We start from the raw sequence: 20,343 nt of genomic DNA, 5'->3' as shown, positions 1-20,343 counted from the left end.
CCAGGTAATCTCTATGATAGTTCTCAACTTCCAAATATGTGAAAAGATCTATATTAGATCCTAATCTAGACGAAAATACCTTAAAACCTAAACAAAGGTGGAAATGGTCATTCTGGTGGATTAGTGAACGTTTGGTTACTATGTCAATTGTTCAGCCTGAGCCTCGATCGTTCAATAAGCCTACCAGACGTTTGGTGATATCGCAAAACCTCTATTTTCACCGAAGGTCCAAGTTTTTCCTAGTCTAACACAACCTAAGATTTTTCTAAGGCACTAACCACGATCCTAAACCACAGTAGCACTTCCATAGTTCCATGCATAATAAAATACGTCCATAATCAACTTACTCACCCATCATTAGTCTCATGATAAAGCTTAACACAACCCCACAAATGCAAACCCACAACCTAGATCCACAAGATAAGGTTGTCTAAATTATGAAAACAACATTCACATAAACAAGCTGAAAACATTAACCCAAACAAATTTAAGGCTAGAATATTAACACTTGAAGAAGATAAGACTAAGTTAACCTCATTCTCTATCTCTCAAACCTCCACTCTCACTCACTCTAGGGTTCTCAGGTGAAGAGGATGACCAAAATAGGAGGTATGGCCATAGAGATCTAGATGAATTTATAGACCTCTCATGGTTGGCCAATAGGGTTGAGGTGTCCAGGGTTTAAGCAAAACTGCCAGACACATGATCAAACGTTCAAGATATGACGTCGAACGTTTGGCGTCCCACTAGAATGTTCGGCAGCATTCAATTCGAACGAGCGTTCGATGTTTCAATCGAATGTTGGGCCCTACAAGAATTCCCTAAAAAGTTCTATAACTCCCATCTTATCACACTCAACTAATACCAATCTCAATTACACCAATTGTGGGATGTTTAAACCAGGTTAAACATAGGGGGTATTACATCATGGCCTAGAACATAGTCCCAAGGAAGTGCATAAGGAATAAGAATTGGGTGTCGCTTCCTAAAAATTTAGGATTAACTTTGATGTATCGATTCGTGACTCTTTCTCCTTGGTGCTGCTACCAATTGAGATTCAATAGGGATTTTTTTTTTTTTTTTTTTTTTCTCTAAGCTGAAAAGTTGCCCCTTGGGAATCCTTGAGGGATTGAGGCAAGGGCTACTTTACTCCTATCAAATACAGTGTGGCTTAGAGCATTCATAGCAGCTACCCTATATGTGTTGTGGTTCATTTTCTTAAGTTTAGGAAAAATGTCAAAAAAGTCACAAAAAGCTACCCATAGAAGAGTCTCTATATCACCTCTAAACATTAAGATCGCTACAATACAACTCAATGCATACGGTTGCATGGTAGCAATCCTTGTGCTTATTAAAATAGAAAAAATTCATTCTTTTTCCTGGATCATTAAAAAAGTAGAGAAATAAAGAACTAAATAAATAAAGAAAAGTAAAGAAATGATATCTAATTAGTGTAGGAAATGATAAAAGAAAGCTATTGTGAAGTGTATGTACATAAGATAGGAAAAAATAGTTTTAATCCTTAAATTTAAGAAAAATGACAAAGAAACTGCTAAGAATGCTTAACATCAAGTTGACAGCAGTTTGCAAGTGTCCATTTCTGTTTTTCTTAACAAAGATCTTCCATTGGATTGGCAATTGAACCCATTTATCTCAAAAGCTCGCCATCTTAATTCCATTCCAGTTTGGTTGTTCCGTAAAGCTCACTGCAATGCTAACTGATATGCACATATGACATAACCTTTTTGCTAACTAGTCGTTATATTTTCCATTTATCATTACATTAATTCCATTTCTGGAAGCATTCCCATGTTATTGGTGTACCTATTATTGATATGAACCCTCCCTGGATACCTCCTCCTGCCTTTTTGTTTTTAGATTATTATTTTTTTCCCGTTTTGGTGTTCTTTTGCATGTGAGTAAGAGAAAATGGAAAAGAAAAGGCAGGGTGTTGAATGATATACGTTAGGAGATACATATAACAGTCTTCAATAGTCATGACGATTTTTTTTTTTTTTACATGTCACCTCAAGAGGAGAGAAAGGAATGAGATTCAAACTAGTGACATTTGTTTCATATGGCGTGGTTTCCAGCTGATTGAACTACCCCTTGGAGACCACGACGATTGAGTTAATTACACAAATATGAAAAATATAATAATAAAATTAAAGAATAATACAAAACTCAATGTCAATTAATATATAGTTAGAGATTGGGGATGGGCACTGCCAAAAACTATATATATATATATATATATATATATATATATATATATATATATTAAGCATCACTTGTACATTGGCTCATAAATGTTGTCGCTTACTAATCAGGGCACCTCCCAAGTGCTTCGCCAACTCGGATTCTATCTCCGCGTTTGATGCAAAACTTGAACTCCAACGAGGAATCTCCATCTTCTTCAACCGATTTTGATATGGGGGCCTGGAAGATAAGCACCACTGTTGATCCCATGTTGAAAGCAGCTACCTGAAAGGATGAATATAATAATTGATTCCAATATCCACAGCTGATTTTAATCTCTTATGGCTCCTACATCAATGTTTGTATACTTTTTCGAATTCGATTTGAGGCAAGGGTCAAAAGAAATTCCAGTAAATCAGAAAAACAATTGAAAATTAAATTTCTTTGACCAAGAAAGGAAAAGAAAGAGAAAGGATAAGGTTCAGAAAACAATAGAACAGAAGGTAGCCTCCAACTTCATCCATGGATGTGTACTCATCAAATAATACCCACTTATTTCGTCCTCTTAAAAGCAAAATTTACCAAAAATTCAAAAAGAGGCAGTACATCTCTAACCTCATCCCCTTTCTTGAGCATCACACCAACACCTTCAGGTTCATAAATCCGTTCTTCTGGAGGATTTGAGTGCAGTAAATTCTTTCTTGGTCGATTCGTCCGAAGTTCTGGTTCAATGAAAAGCTGGCATGTGCAAGTTCACACAAACGTCAAAACAGAGGGAATACATACATGACATCAGTTACTTTGCTACTTCACTTCAAACAAATCATGATGTTTGTTTATCAAAGATGGGAGCATATTAGCCATCATGTGCCAGTCTCAAATTTCACCTGCGTAGAAAGGAATCTCATCAACTATCCCATCTCATTTTCCTTAAAAGTACATTGAATGGAAATGCCCATAATTGAGCACTTTCTCGAGCTAAAAGCCTAAAACACCATGCACTACTGGCCATTGGAATGTGTTATTTGGCTGTCTGCACATAGCTAAGGTTGTCGCTTGTGGGATTAAATTCCTAGCGGTTTCTCATTGCTGATTGGTAACCCCCACAACTGCAGAAAAGGCCTTCTATTTGGATTCTAGGAGAAAAGGGAGGAGAGGGAAAAAGAGGACAAGGGAAGTAGACATTGTATCAATTCATCATCTGCAAAGCGCCACTTACCTCAATTGACCCAATATTTGTCGCACCAATTGCAGCAATTGCCATAAACCCTTCTTTCCATAGACCTTCAAGTACAACCTGGTGACATAAGAATTACGGAGAATCTCTGAAATCCACAGAGATGGGTAAACAATAGTTCAGCCAAACATTTACAAACTAAAATTTTAATTGGCATTGGAGAATAACACAACTTCTAAACATTCATGAATAATTGGGAGGCAGATGGTTGATGGCAATGACGGATGCAAAAAGAATTTTGGCAGGAACCAGCGAATCCAGTAGCAATATTAAGTTACATCTACAAAGCAAGTCATAGGTGATGAAAAAAGTATATCAGCAGTTGATGGACCAGATAACTGTTCAAATGTGGGGAAAAGGACAATTTGATGGCACATATAACAACCAAATTATTGTGAGAGAATTTTTGGCATCATCATGCCCATTTTAGACATAATTTTTAGGTCTCATCCCCCTTTTTGTAGATATTTAAATTGTTGACAATAACTTAATGCGTACCTAGGGGTGTAAACGAGCCGAGCTTGAGCGAGCTTCCCTTGTTCAGGCTTGGCTCGTTTAAATTTGACTCGAGCTCGAGCACGAGTCGAGCTTAAGGGCGAGCCAAAAAAATCGAGCTCGAGCTAATAATAAGTCGAGCCGAGCCAGCTCGCGAGCTGACTCTTATATTTAATGTTTTTGTTTTCAATTTTTTTTTTTTAACTTCAAGTACTCTTAAACAGCTTAAGAAGTTAGTTTGCATATGAGCATTTGCTTAACCTGACTAGTCGAGTATGGAGCCTGAGTCAATACAGCAAGGCATTTGGTTTCAAAGAGAGAGGATATGCATCCTTTTATAGATAAGCAAACTTAGAGATTGATGTTTTCTTAACAGGTAGTGATAGTGTTTGGGTCTATTTGATTCTTCAATAGTTTATACCTTTCACAATCTCCCTCAATAGTTTCTGCTTGATTCTTCTTCCTTTCGTTTGGATATGTTCTAATTGAATCAAGGTCTTTTTAATGATTGCTCTCTCTCTTTGATCATGAAGGGTCTAGAATTTTCCATTCTCTAACGCTTAAATATAAATGCAATTTTAAGGTTTTAATAATTATGAGATTTATAATTAATTATGTATTACTTAGTTTATATATATATATATATATATATAGACACACACACACACACACACTCGAGCTTATACGAGTTGTTCACGAGCTTAGCTGAGTCGAGCCGAGCTTGCTTCGTTTAATATTCGAGCTAGGATTTGTGTTCATGAAGTGTTTCATTTAATATTCGAGTCGAGCACGAGCCGAGCTTATATGAGCTGAGCCCGAGCTTGCTCGCGAGACGCTTCGCTCACTTAACAGCCCTATGCGTACCCATCATACATTATCACACAAGGAAGAAAGCAATAATAGCAAACAACAATGTTGAACTTTAAGGAATGCTCAATATAAAATGACAAATCAGATTTACCCTTTCGTTCTCAACATAAAGATTTGGGATTGTTCTTGTAGCACGCTCATTTACAGGAAATAGGCAACCTGCAAAGAAAATTAACATAGTACACAGATAACAAGGGAAAAAATCAGATTAACCATATATTAATAGAATAGGAACTAATTTGACTAAAAACATCAAGTGAAATATAGATCAATAATAAACCAGGAGAATATGTGTTTACATTATAATATTTAAATACTCTTAGTATTCTGACAGTTGGCTAAGGTTGATTCTGAATTATGATGTGCAAGCAGTCCGTTTTCTACAGCATTTGCACATCCTCATTAGATAACAATAATGCACAAAATAGTAATATTTATCCATGTTCATCCCGTCGAAAGATCTTCGTTGGCAGGGAGCACAGCAGATAGAGGGGGAATGAAGAGACTCATAACAATGAATGTCACTTGAAGACATGAATTACACTCTCTTAGAGACCAACTCCCAGAGACTTGATTGTGATTTTCATCTCCAGAAGAGATTTTCTGAAGGCCAGCATACCACCTCAGTGTTTGGCCCATGTTTTTTGCTTCTTACTATCGTATTCTTTTTTGCTATTTTTAACACAATTGTGGTGGATTTCTCTTCTTATAAAATAAATAATAATAATAATATTATTATTATTATTATTAACTTCCAATATGAAATTATTGACAAATAAACAAATCATAAAGGAAGCTATGCAACCTAAAAATCAGTTATAAAGAACATTTAATTAACAAAAGAGAAGCATATAACACATAGCTTAGAGAACCAACTACGTAATGATAAGCATCTTTTCATGTATTCTAATGTACAAGTTCCATCAATAAATAATTACCTGAAAAATGCCGGCGGACAAGGATGCTACAATCAACTGGAGAGTGTATGCGATGATAGTCTCCAGGCATCAAGTAAATTACACAGTAAAAAAGGCCTTTCATTGGACTGCAAGGTTTTAATATATAAATTAACTTGCATATCAATTCACTTTGTGGCAGCAAATAAACTTGGTTGCATTGCATATCAGCATAAAGATCAATATAAATCAATTAACAAAAGTAAAGACAAAATCACGAACTAAGTAAATTTGATGGCAAAAACAGAGAGACTTATGTACAAAATGCAGGCAATGTTGTGTTAGATCCCATTTTAAGCCAACCTAAATTTCTTAAACTGGGGAATGATTTGATGATTTCATGGAACCAAGTACCACTCACATTGAATTCATCATATATGACAGATTTAAAGTTTGGTAAGACGAACTGAATAAAGCTTGACATTTTCATTGCAAAGATTCAGAATGTGGACTCAATTCATAATTACTATTTCGAGAGAGAGAAATGCAAGAAACTACCACAACAAAATACCATTTTTGGTGTGAAAAGTTAGAATCAATACCCTCCATGGCCTTGAATCATCATCTCAGGAAAACAGATGAGTTCAAGATCACAGGAGATTTCAGAGGTGTTTTGTTAAGAGTTATTGTACTTTTGTTTCCTTGGTATTGTGGTAAAGAAGACATTCCCTCTGGAGTGAGTTCTATTTTCCTGGGATACGCCCCTATGACTTTGTACAGTCTTTCTATTTGGATATAAAACTTACCTTATCACACACAAAAAAGAAAAAAAAAGAATGGCATGAATAAAATGCCTTCAACCTTAATGGTTGAAGGTGGTTGAAGGCATTTTACAAAACAAAGTTTTCTTTCAAAAGAATGCACTCACATATTTTCAACTGAATAAACTCATTAATCCCAAGTAAATGAGGCTGATCTCATATTGCTAGTGAAAAATCACATAAGTGCACTTCATAATACTTTTTTTTATATATATAAGTAATTGACAAATTTTATTAAATGCGTAAGGCGCCCCCAAGTACACATGAAGTATACCCCAAAAAAAAAAAAAAAGCTAATTAGAAAGAGCCAAAAACACCTCCAAATACAAATAGCCGTGCAACAGTGTTAATGGTAAGAATAGTGAGACTTCAAAAATCCCACTTGACTTCATTATTCACTGAAATCTGGAGTTTGCAATAGCACGAAGGTACATTTGATGGAGTCAATTCTTGACTTGCAAGGTCAGATGCTATCTTAAATCATACTGAACCAATACAAATTGTGATATAGAACTAGAGAAACAAACTTCAGTCTAAACCCCTCCTTGCTTTTAACTAACTAATCTCTCTCAACATTGGATTGTCATGCCCCAAATTCCCCAAGGGGAAACTGGGGTGCGAACTATGATGATCATTGCTTAGCATAGTTCACCTTACAAAGTGAAGTGGAATACCATCTTCAGCCTTCTAGGGTTGCCGTGGGTTATGCTCGTCTAGTGGTAAATCTTTTTGCTTTCTGGAAAGGGTTCTTTGGAAGAAGTCCGAACAGTATTATATGGAAGATGCTCCTGTCTTGCCTTATGTGGTGTCTTTCGAGGGAGAGAAATGACTAGAGCTCTGAAGACCGTGAACGGATGGTGGAGGAACTCGAGGACTTTTTCTTTAGACTCTTTATCGCTGGACAGCTGCCATGGACTTAAATATTTCTACCTTTCATGTTTTCTTTATCTTTTTTCTTCTAATAGCTATGGGTTTCTCTTGTACACTTTTTGTGTACTTGAGCTGCGCCTTTTGCACTTTATAATAAATAGCGTTTACTTATCAAAAAAAAAATGATGTTTGAGTTTCCCATGCATGCTGCCAACACTATGGAAAACTCTTTGGATTTAATTTTCTCTGAAATGACATAGATATGGTTTATACATCATGAGCACATGATTGCCTGATTATTTGACATTATCATAACAAATTGTATGTCTTGTTGAGTGTTGCATTCCACCAACAGTATAATTGAGTTTATCATGTACTGCTTTACCATGCATATGCCAGCATATATAAATGCATGCATAATTTTACTTGTGTTATGAGCACTATTTCTTTAAGTACTTAACGTATGAAAAAGTATCTTACATTGCAATTACATGGTGGATTTGGGCAGCTACCCATGATGTGGGCTTTCCCGCAAACCCATTTATGCTTGGCGGAAAGGCTGGGCCCTTAAACTTAAGCCCAGGGCTAATTTCTTGTTTAAACCCATTTCTAAGTCGGGCTTGGGTTTTGGCCATGGTGGGCTTGGATGTGGGTCATGGTTCTCCAGATCCGGTCACCCAGCCCAGTTCTGGTTTGCTGATAAATGCGCGGGAGGAGGGTACGGTGAGCATCTTCTAGCCTTCACAGTCTGCCCAGAACATCTCGCCGAGAGATGGTCCTGTTTCCGGCAAACGTTGGGAGTACTGGTCCGGCATACTCTAGTTACACTAGTGGCTGCTCTTCAAGGGTCCAAACTACTGTTCAGTTGACGACAGAGTCTAGGGTGCCACTGTTTTCGACGGAACCCAAGTCGTTGTAGAGATACTCCTGGAAGTCGGAGGGCGGTAGAGAAACGCATTTTGGATGAGAACTTGATTGCCGAAATTGTGGCGGCGATCAACATCCCGACGGTTTCTTTGTTAGGATTTCTCTCTCCGTTGTTGGTTGTGGTCAGTGCCCAATCCGCGTCAGCGTCTGTAAGGGGTGCAGTAAGGAAGTCCTCTCCAATAAGTTTTCTCCGGCGAGGTTTCCTTATCACGAGTGCTTCTAGTGTGGTCAAGAGTCCTTCGATTGCCTGGCCTTCACCTGGTGGCGTTGGGACTGGTCCATCGTCTTCATCTGGTGTGGGTGAGTTTGCTCCCTCAAATCAGTGGGTTGGTCTTGTGGGTGAGAAGATGCTGGGCTTTTGTGCCCCACCTGGCAATTTGTCTGTGGGGGGGGCCCTTCTACGGTAATCGAGTGTTACCCTCAGTTTCTGCTGGGTATGTCTTGGGGAGGGGGGGGTGGGGGCCGGGGTTACCACGATATTGTGCAAGAAGCAAGGTCGCGTTATCCCACTAAGGGGATCTCTTCCAAGGGTGATGAGAAGTGTTTTCTGAGTTCTTCACTTTAATTGATGAAGGGCAGCATCAAGAGCTTTCAGTCTCAGCTTCTAAACTAAAAGGGAGAAGGGAGCTTAAGAATTTAGAGTGCTCAATCAACTTTGATGCTAGGGGAGTTGGATCTAGCCGGGGCAAAGGCAAGAGGGCTCTTGCTGTGTTGTAATGTAGCCTAGGGCTTTTTGCAGGTTTTTAATGTAGCCCAGCCAAAGCCACCCACAAAAACCGCCCAGACAACCCTACACCCACAATAGAACCCTAGAATCCAACATAACCCGAGAACCCAACACCAACAAGGACACAGCAACTACCAAACTAACCCACAACCCCACAAGGATCAAACAAAAAACTCTCCCACATATTCTCAAACTTTTTTTGGTAATATCAAGAAAGCTTTATAAAAAGCGTAGGCGCCCCAAGCATACATGAAGTATACAAAAATGACAAAAAAGAAAAAGAACAAACAAAAAAACAAGAAAGAACAAGGAGAAGAACCTGCGGAACCCAACACCAACAAGGACACAGCAACTACCAAACTAACCCACAACATATTCTCAAACTTAAAATGGTCTTTTGCCCCCCTTGAATACCACCACAATCAGGGAGAATAGGAAAATGGTCAAAGCACAATCTAAGAACCCCCTTTTGAAACAAACCAAGATACTTAGCTTCACAATCCGGAGAAACAATGAACATATCAATTCTTGACCAAGAGGAATTATTGGACCACGTAAATGACCCCCCTGCAAGGGGAAGATCCAAGAGACCCTGCTCTTAAATAAAGTTGGAAAACTCCATCGCAGGGCAAAAACAAGCTTCCCCCAATCTTTCGCGAGGAAAACGGGTGACATTGAAATGCACCAAGGCAAATCCCACCAACTAATAAGGCCAACCAACTCCTCCCAGAGAGACCTTCTGACGCTATGAATATTAGGACCATAAACCCCCGCAAAAGCCCAAGTAAAGTTATCCTCAACATTTCTAAAAGAGCAAGCAACCACAACCTCCCCCACACACAACTCAATCTTCTCCACAACCCTCCTATGCCACATCAGCAAGATTCCACCGGAAGCCCCTCTAGAAAGCTAAATAACACCAATCAACATGTTGACAACCCAACAAGCTTCTCACTAAACTGCTAGAAATACGCTCCAGTTTAGTTTTCTGCAAGCAAATAATGTATGCCTTCCTCTGCCTTAAAATACTTCTGACTCTCAACCTCTTGCCACCCTCATTTAACCCTCTTATGTTCCACGAAAGCAATTTAGGCTTCAAAATCAACCTTTTTGAGCCCTCCCCTTTTTCCTCCCGCATGAAGCATTGCCACTGTGTGCATCATAATTGATGGAAGAGAACAGACTATTAAGTTCTCTCATACCTCTTTTTCCTGCATTCGAGCAAGAAGCCTCTCCCTGTACAGCATTGCTTGCTACAATATCCGCAAACGAGGCCAATAACTTACCCTCAAAACCATCACACGAAAGCCCCACAAAGTGACTAAACTCCTCTCCTAAATGCAAAGCCCAGCCTGAAGGCTGCATCCCTCTACCTTATACCCAGTCCTTTTTTCAGATATATGTTGTACCCTTATACCCTCTTAATTTATTCCGCTCCCTCTACCAAGTTCCTTACCCTTACATCTTCTCTTTTAGATACCTTGCCCTCATCTCCAACTCTTCCCTTGCTATTATTAACCTTGTTGGCCTTTGTTTCAGTTGGATATTAAAAATACCTTCTTGCATGGTGACTTACTAGACGAAGTCTTTGTTGCTCAAGGAGTATCGGGATTGTGCATATTAAAGAAGGCCTTGTATGGCCTCAAACAATCTTTGAAAGTGTGGTTTGTAAAGTTCTTTGAAGTGGTATTAGAGTTTGGCCTCCACAATCGCTATACGGACCATTCAATGTTTCACTTACATATTGGTCCCCAAGTTAGATTCTTCTTCTAATGTACATGGATGATATTGTAATTACTGTGAATGAATTGAAGGGTATTGCTAAGTTGAAATAGTTTCTATAGCAATGGTTCCACACCAAAGATTAAGGCAAACTCAGATACTTTCTTGGCATTAGAATTGCTAAATCTAAGAAGGGCATTAAGTTATCTTCTTGGTATTAAAGTTGCTATATATAAGAAGGGTATTGGCTTATCTTGGAGAAAGTATGTACGTGATCAATTAAAAGAAATTGCTTCCTAAGGTGCTCAACCCATTCATGTTCATTTGGATTCAAATCATAAATTCTTGAAGGGTGATGAAGAGTTATTTGGAGATCCTAGTAGATACCTCAGATAGTGGGGAAGCTAAATTATTTAACCACCAGTTCATCAAATATCTCACGTCCAGTTAGCGTAGTAAGCCAATTCCTATAAGTTCCTAGAATCTCACATTGAGATGCTATCACTCGTATTATTCACTATCTCAAAGGGGCACTTTAGAGTGAAAGGTTTTACCAATGTTAATTAGGCAAACTCTCTCTTACCAGATATAATAGATTGAAGATCTATTATAGATAGAAAATCTATTACCAGATATAATACCTTTTTTGGAGGTAATTTGTTTGCATGGTAGGACGAAATGGGGTAGAATAAAGTACAAGGAAATGACTTAGACGTCTAGTGAGTTAACATGGTTGCAACATTTTATTTAAGAGATTAGTTTTCCCACTCCAACTCCTTTTCAGTTATTTTGTGATATCAAGCGGCCCTTCAGATAGTTTCTAATCTTGGTTTCAATGGAATGACTAAACATATTGAGATTTTTTTTTTTTTTGATAAGTAATAAGAATGTTTTATTAAAAGCGTGAGGCGTCCCTAAGTACACTAGAGGTATACAAGAGAGAGCACCTAACTAGAAAAAGAAAAACGGACAAGGAAGTTTGTGAAAGAAATCAGGAAAGGGGCAAGATATGCCGCTGTCCACATGTACAAAAAATTTAAAAAAAAAAAAAAAAAAAAATCGAGGCTAAAATATCCTCCACTGAGTTCTCCAAGTCCTCGAAGCATCTAGTGTTTCTCTCTCTCCATATGGTCCAAAATAGACATAAAGGCACAATTTTCCACACTACCGCACTCCTTGTCCTTCCTAAGGACCAACTTGCACAAAGATCAAGAACCCTTCTAGGCATGACCCAAGCCAGCCCGAAACAGCTAAAGATCACACTCCACTAGGCTGAAGCAATGTCACAGTGGATAAGAAGATGGTCAACAGATTCTCCATCCCTCTTACACATGCAACATCTATTAATGACGATGATGTGCCTTTTCCTTAGATTATCCAAAGTGAGAATTTTCCCTAAAGCTGTCGACCATGTAAAGAAGGCCACCCTTTAAGGGGCCTTTGTTCGCCAGACGCATTTGGAAACCTCTACCTTCGACATTGGCTAAAGTGCGAAAGAAAGTCTTGACCGTGAAGGTACCTTGTTTGAAGGGAATCCACCACAACTTATCTTCACATCCTCTTCTGACTGTAACTGAATGCAAAAGGCTAAAGAACAAAGCAAAGTCATCCACCTCTCAATCATGCGCCCCTCTAAAAAATCTAACACTCCACTAGCTAGCTCCTCCAAGGACTTCCAAATTAGCCGCCACCGAAGCTTCCTTCTCGCAAGCAATGCTGAAGAGAACAGGAAAGGCTGCCTTAAGGGTCGTGTCCCCACACCACTAGTCAAGCCAGAATCTAGTCCGGGTTCCATCCCCAATTACAAGCCTAGTGGAGCATGAGAAAGAATCCCACCCAAGCCGAATATGTTTCCACAACCCCACCCCGAACGAGCCTGCATGTTCTCTGGTACTCCATCCCCCCAATGGCTTCCATATTTAGAATCCACCACCACCCTCCACAAAGCCTCTCTTTGTACCATAACGCCATAACCATTTGCCCAATAGTGCTCGGTTGAAGTCCCTCAGCTTCCTTATACCCAATCCACCTACCGAGATCGGGGAGCAAACCTTTGACCAACTCACCAAATGGTATTTGAAATCATCTCCTAGACCTCCCCACAAGAATTCACGTAGAAGCTTCTCAATGCGGTTAGCTACCTTCGCCGGGAGCAGGAATAAGGACATGTAATAGGTAGGAATGTTAGCAAGAGTACTTTTAATGAGGGTGATCTTGCCACCCATGGACAAATACATATGTTTCCAGCCAGCCAGACGTTGCTCGATCTTCTCGATAATGCCATCCCAAATGTGAGAAACTTTGTGGGGAGCCACTAACGGAAGCCCCAGATATTCAGCCGGAAGAGAAGACACCCGACACCCTAAACATATTGAGATTGATTGTCATTTCATTCGAAATAAGATACTAAGTAGATATTTCTACACCATTTGTGAAGTCTGAAGATCAACTTGTAACATGTTTATAAAATCTTTGAATTGTAGTAGATTGAAGGTTATTTGTTCCAAAATAGACTTATATGATATACATGCTCCAGCTTGTAGAGGGGTGTTAGAGGTCACTTTTGCAATAAGCTTAGTTTTTCTTTTTTACAAGTAATGTAAAACTTTATTGAAAAATCGTAAGGCGCCCCTAGGTACACAGGCCATAAACTCAAGGCCTCTCACAAGCCCAAAACCCAAAAAACAGCAAGAGCACCCACAACCCAACCAACCCAAAATGCCTGCCAACCCAACACCCACAAGGCATCAAAGCCCAAAACCCTCAAACGCTAACAAGCATGAGCCTTGCCCTTTCCACGCCTAGATGATTCTCCCTTCGCATCATAGTTAAGCTTAGTAAGTGGGGATATATAAGTCTTCTTTGTGTGTGTGTGTGTGTGTAAGAAGTAGAATTATGTATGAAAATCCTCTTCTTAATCACTTCCTCCACATCTCTCTCTCTCTCTTTCTAAACCCTAGTCATAACAATGTCCAACGACATTAACCCAAAACTTAGAAACGAACTTCCTTGAGATAATATGATAATTGTCTAGAAGAGTTACAAAATGTGGCTCTATTAAACACATAAACGATACATTTAATTTACAAGTGATATGTTCAAACAGTAATCTAGGAAATTATCCAAAAGATAAATCAGTCTATGCTTGTTAGTGATCAACCATGTACATAAGATCATGAACATCCATATCTGCACAATGTTAATGATGGATAGCAAAAATTATTAGATGTGAATGTCTTATTACCGTGCTGACATAGGATTCCAAACTTTAGAAGACACCAATGAAACTCTCCACCATGACCTCTTGTTCTTCTCTTTAGAAGTACTTTCCTGTTCACTGCGCTCTTCTTGCATGTCCTCTTCGGCTATCATGGGAAGTAAAGAGCTTGTACCAAGAAGAGAAGAAACAGAATAGGAGAACCCTTTGACTTGCTCAATCATAGCCCCTGCTCCTTTCAACTCTCCAAATCTTAAAACGGTACCATCCACAGGACTAACCTATGATCAAACATAACACAATCATACAGGTTAAGGTACAGTTAGCAACAAGTTAGAGTTAAACAAATTGGACATAAAGATGTCCAAGAAGCCGGTTACCAGTTACCAGACATCGTGGATCACGGTCAATAGGCCTCGAACCTTCTTTCAAGGTGCGGACAAAGAAGTGCCGCAAAGAAGCATATTCATCCAGAGGCAGAGCTGCTTCTTCTAAATCTGTAAAGAAAATATCATAATTCTTATGTCATCTTTAGCAATTAGTGCATAAATTTTACTAACCCTATCAAAATAAGAAGGGGCTACATTAAACTTTATTACCTTCAAGTTACACTAATATTTGAATGACTCTCTGAAGTTTCAATTAAAGCAGTTAAGTTCTTAAAAGTTCCCTGATGTTCCAGAAATTTAGTCCCTAACACCCTCTAGCCAAATTGGATACGATTTCATCACTTATTTTTATTTGAGATAATTCACTAATTTCCCACACAAAATGAACCAGTCACATTATCATTTCAGTAGACTTTCTCCAATATTTATCCCTTATGCGATACAGAGACTTGACGAGTTGAGAGGAAGAAAAGAAGAGGGAGGCAATGGTAGAATTTTTTTCCACCAGAGAGACCAACTACATTTATCCTAGTCTTTCAACATTGAAACTAAAGTTAGACAAAAAAAATTCTTTAAATGTTGAATTGCAAATTTGAGATCTCCATTCTTCTGAGTACAAAAACTAAGGTATTTATTTTAATTCTTTACTTCTAAGAGAGAGATGAACAATTGGTGATGAAGAATTTTGTTTTGAAAGAATGAGGAATTTAAATAAATCTGCATTACAGCCTTAGTTTGTGATCCACATCAAACACCGTTAGAACTTCAATTTTCCATCATGTGGTGATAAAGAGGGCATTTTCCCTAGAAGACACTAACAAATAGTAAAAGAAAGGAAATCTATCTGCTTCATTAAAAATTGTTAGCGTTAGGATTAGATTAAAACACAAAAGGAATTTGGAGAAGCAAATTGCTCAAATCTAAACTTCAAGGACTTGATTGAAATTCTAGTTGAAACTTGGAGGTACTAAAGCAATATCAACCCCCAACTACAGTATCAAGAATGCAATAATTCATTGCCGTAACAAGGAAAATATATTTAAAAAAAGTCATACTTGAATGGAACGCCCTAGCCCATGCCCTGTATGCGTAAGGGCGCAGCCAAACAGGAAGTTCCTGCAAACATTTTCTTCCACTCGGTAAATTCACATCAAAATAAGATAGTATCATAAAAGGATCACACAAGTATGTGAGAAATGTGAGTTAAAACTTAGCAAGCAAGAAGACACAATTCTCTTAAACATATCAAGTATGTGTCACAAATGAAAAGGCAACAGTCATAACATCATCAGAAGTGGCTAGACAAAAACTTGGACTCAACTGTAAACAGTCTATTGTCAACCATATATATCAGGAAGAAGCATTGGCTACTAGATAGATGTCACAGGTGGAGGGCTGAAAACATTATTAATTAGGTATTAAATGAAATTACTCTGATTTTGTTATATTATAGTTTTAATTCCGCTGCTAGGACTCCACAGAATTTACCAAAACCAAACTTCAAAGAATGAACCCACCAAGTAACTCATACATAAGCATTCCCGAAATCAAATACAGCCAATACTCCAATTAAATATCTTCAAGAAAACAGGAGATGCATGAAACCACATTTACCTTTCCAGCAAGCAAACAGTGCAACAACTGTGCTTGGCATCACCAATCTAACCCCAAAAAGAAAAAAGACAAGTGACCAAAGCTCTCTTGCCACTGAACAGTAAAATAAAAGCTAAATTTATAAATGAGTTGCACATGTAGATAAGGCCCCAATTATAACAATTGAATTTCATACTATAGAAAAAAGTTCTATTCCTTTTTTTTTCTTAATAAGTGAAGGGATGAAAAAAAAAATCTCTCTTTTGAAGCTACATAATTCCTTCTCAGAGCAATCATAGTCTAATTTTTGAAACCTATTCATGAAACATCAAACACTATGGACTATCATTAGTTTGAAACAGTTTCTTTGACAGCATGCTTGATAGGTGAAAAGGAATAGCCAAGATGGAACAGAAAGTTAAGAATTCAGGGAATAACTTGGAATAATATGGGAACGTCAATTAATTTTATTTATTATTTAGCATGACTAAGTCTGTCAGCTTATAAAATAGGAAGATTACTCACCCGGCCTGTCAAGAAACCCCAAAATCTAGAGATAGAGCGCAGGGGTAGCAATGTCAGAAATGTTGCCTAAGGATGAAAGGGTGAAAAAAAAATTGATGTCCAAGTTAAACAATCTTAATACAACATCTGTGTAGCTGAAACATATTAGCCATAAAATAACTGAAAGCATCACAAAACGAAAATACTTGGGTGGGGTTAATAGAGATATTACTTTTACATCAGGTTGGAACTCGAATTCAATTCCTTTTTCTCGCGCCTCTTCAATCTATCATCAAGGGGAAAATGAGATCAAACAAATGAATAACCACCTAAACAAATGATAGTAGGACAAATCTAATACAAAACACACAAATACATTAGTTTCATGCAGTTATATAGTACTTGGCATGTGCTTGGTGCATCTATGTCTTACTTATCAAAGATAATATTTGTCCACCTTCAGAATTAAATTCTCTGCATGCACACATGTATCCATATCCATGTCTAGTGCCCATGTCAATGTAACATAGCATTTAATACTAAGTAGTCTATTGGCTTCCACTATAGAGCAAAAATAGTATATTTCAATACAAATCAAAATTAATAACCCATTCTAAAACTTTTAGAAGTACACCACACCCAACAGTGACCCACACCCAACAGTGACCCACAACCAACAGTGATCCACAAGGGGTGGCACTACCTAGTCTATAATTCTAGAGCTTTCCCTAAATGATATATTCCATTTATAGAACAGAATCAGTCAGGAGTGATGCTTGCTCAAACAGTTGTAATCATTTTTAAGCATACACAATTCTATCGGTCTTGTCCATGATGAGCACATAAATGCAGCTACTGGCATTCATTAAACCCAAAAATGCAATTCAACCTTCCTAGATACACTAAGCATTATGAGTTTGGAATGCGCATGTAACCAATGTATAACCTTCTTTCCATCATAAAGCCGACGGGCATGGAGAAAACCAAGCATTAGTAAGGTAGCAACAGTTGCACCAGGCACCAGAAAAGAATCACCTGCATACACCCCCAGTTATAAGTTTCACATGCTTCTACAAACTAAGCAGCGAATATCACGTTCACTAAATTAAAGTACACAGCTCCCTTTTCCATTTTCTCTTTTACTTCCATATTGGTCGTGCAAATTTTTACCTGAATTAAACTTTGTTTTCTAGCATTTTCCTCATTTAATGAACTTTTTCCACCCAAATCTTATAAATAGTAGCTAACATGAATAATTTCCTTTAGGCTTCTCTTGTCATTTTGACATATATAATACATTTTACTGCATCTGGTAGCAAAATTTACCATTATTTTCTTAATAAAAATGAAAAGAAAGTAGCTTTCGAGTACCACGCACTACCATAGAAAATTAACAGCAGAGAATGTAAAACTACAAAATTCCTATTTCAGCTTGTCTTCTTCAATTTTCTCAGCAACCAAACAAGCAAACAAAACAGGTACATTAAGTTTCTGTAGTTCCAAATAAACAACATGCTCGAGAAGTGACTGACTTTGAGAACGGCCACTTCCGCCATTGATAGAAGCTCGCGCTTTAGTGGTTCTTTGGAACTTTTGCAAGAACGAGTTGAAGCAGCGGTGCTGGCTATGGAGGTAACCGCGGCGAGTATGGTAAAGGAATAATGGGAGCCTGTGCGAAGCCCTGAATTTCATATTTGTAAAATTATAGTATCCTGCTTCGGGGGTGGCGGTCTGGTCAGGGTTTTGTGACCTACCGTATGCCTGCTTATATTCTCTTTCGTTCTGGGGAATGCATAGAAAACTTGCTTCACAAAATTATTCAACATCCACTATGCTCTCTATATAATTTTTATACAACTAATTCAAAATAAAAAATAAAAAATCTATACAAGTGGAATATTAAAGAAAAAAAGAGAAACAAAATAAAAATAGTGAATGTGGAAAATCTAGGGCTCGGCTCGTTTACTGTAGGGCCGTCGTACTTGATGGAGCAGGGGAGCTGGTGGACCTTACCACCAAGATTCACCAAATCGGCGAGAGACCGCGAGGCGAGGACGGCAGCGAAACCGAGAGACGGCTAGGCGAGAGCGGCAGCGAGAGAGACGAGAGAAGAGACGCCGGGAGACGAGAGACTGGGAGAGAGATGCAGAGAAGAGACGGCGGGAGACGAGAGACTGGGAGAGAGATGCAGAGTGACAGCGTGAGCGTGAGACCGAGAGTCCTAGTCCGTGAGGGATCCGGATTCCCTCCAATTGAGGGGATAATTGGAGGTTCTCCAATTGTCCATCTGGACCATTCATTTTGATCCAATGCACTACATAATGCCATGTGTCCGACTATCAATTAAATATAAAATATTATTTCATTTTAAAAAAAAAATAATAAAAATTTTAAATTTTTTATAAAATAAGATGAAGTAATCGGTCACCCCATCTAAGCCAGAGGTTGGTTTGGCCCTAAATTGTGGCCATGGGGTGGCTGACGCACCTCCAACCGGTCTTTGGGGGTGGCATAAGGCCCTAGGGGTTATTCAGCCACCCCTAACTGGCCCTTGGGAGCCACCCCCATGGCTTAAATGGGGTGGCCATATTATTTTATAAAAATTTTTAATTTTTTATTATTTTTATTTTTATTTTCTTTTTAAAAATGAAAAAATATTTTATTATTTAATTTATAGTGGGATACGTGACATTCTGTAGTACGTTGGATCAAAATAAATAGTCCATATGGACAATTGAAGGACAATTAGAGAATTTCCAATTATCTCCTCAATTTGAGGCGATTCAGACCCAACCATGAAAGGCTGAGTGATTTTCGTTTAGGTCTAGTGTTAGAAAGAAGAGACGAATATATATATTTTTTTTGACATGTTCGCACAAGAAGGGGAATGGGGATTCGAACTAGTGACCTCCACTTCATTAAGTGTGGTCCAAGCCGATTAAACTACCTCTTGAAAACAAGAGACGAATATATTAGAAGTGCAAAACGTCGTAGTTTTGCCTTCAATTAATTTTTTTTAAAAAAGAAAATGGTTTAAGAGTAAAACCACGTCGTATGGTTCAGTTTTAAAAAATTGTTCCAAATTGTTCAAAAAATTGTTAATAAAATTGTTCAAAAAATGGTTAAATTTCTTTTTTCAAAAAATGGTCAAAACATTGTTCACAAAATATATTAATACTTCAATTGTGGTTATAAGTAACACATTGTTGAATCCAATGTTAATTACTTAATTTGATATTATATAATCATATGATCTCATTAAATCATATCATATGATTAATGGTTTAAATTATTATCATATTAACTTATTATCTTTTCTTTTTTATTTTTAATTGAATGGTAATGCTCAAACTCCTAAGTCCTAAATTCCTAATGATCTAATGGTCATAAACTCATACACTCATACATAAATTATATGATCATATTATCTCACAAATCACATTTCATATTAATATAATAATATTATCTTAGATCTAAGATCACGTGATATATGTTTTCTAAGTATAAAGTATCTAATAATGCTTTGATTAAATGGCTGATGGCACAATATATTATACAGTTATACCATATGATTATATCATATGGTATAATGATTAATAATTATATCAAATATTTATTATTATTTACTATATATATTTTAAATTGCTTATATGTGTTTATATAAAATATATATATACACAAAATGACACATATAAATAACAAAATAAAAATAAGTTATATAATATATTAGTATATTTGTTATTATTGAGTAATATTGACTATATATTAATTAATATGAGCCCTATAATCTCAACATCTTTTAATTAAGAGTAACCCTAGCAGAGTTTAAGGAAGTGCTGCACAGCTGAGGGGGAGGGGTTTCTCCCCCTCCCCCCC

The 20,343-nt window shown here is 37.6% G+C and overlaps 1 protein-coding gene across 5 annotated transcripts; it reads right to left on the bottom strand.

The window, feature by feature from the left end:
* Positions 1-2,047: 2,047 nt before the first annotated feature.
* On the bottom strand, positions 2,048-18,705 carry LOC132175871 (phosphatidylserine decarboxylase proenzyme 1, mitochondrial). Of its 5 annotated transcripts, none has more exons than XM_059587951.1 (13): positions 18,434-18,704; positions 18,000-18,249; positions 17,414-17,502; positions 16,700-16,753; positions 16,489-16,554; positions 15,426-15,486; positions 14,369-14,478; positions 14,009-14,262; positions 5,740-5,846; positions 4,893-4,960; positions 3,419-3,496; positions 2,806-2,937; positions 2,048-2,484 (listed from the first exon to the last, which is right to left on the bottom strand). In XM_059587951.1, exons 2-13 carry the CDS (start codon positions 18,157-18,159, stop codon positions 2,323-2,325), a joined length of 1,341 nt encoding a protein of 446 aa, XP_059443934.1. In that variant the 5' UTR covers positions 18,160-18,249; positions 18,434-18,704; the 3' UTR covers positions 2,048-2,322. The 5 variants fall into 5 exon arrangements, with proteins under 5 accessions (XP_059443934.1, XP_059443943.1, XP_059443951.1 ...); XM_059587960.1 differs by having other exon boundaries at positions 18,450-18,704; XM_059587968.1 differs by having other exon boundaries at positions 18,481-18,704.
* Between the last annotated feature and the right edge of the window lie 1,638 nt (positions 18,706-20,343).

The sequence above is a fragment of the Corylus avellana genome, chromosome ca1, assembly GCF_901000735.1.
Source record: "Corylus avellana chromosome ca1, CavTom2PMs-1.0".
Classification (NCBI taxonomy): Eukaryota; Viridiplantae; Streptophyta; class Magnoliopsida; order Fagales; family Betulaceae; genus Corylus; species Corylus avellana.
The sequence above is the reverse complement of the archived record's forward strand: the minus strand, read 5'-3'. Positions and strand labels throughout refer to the sequence as shown.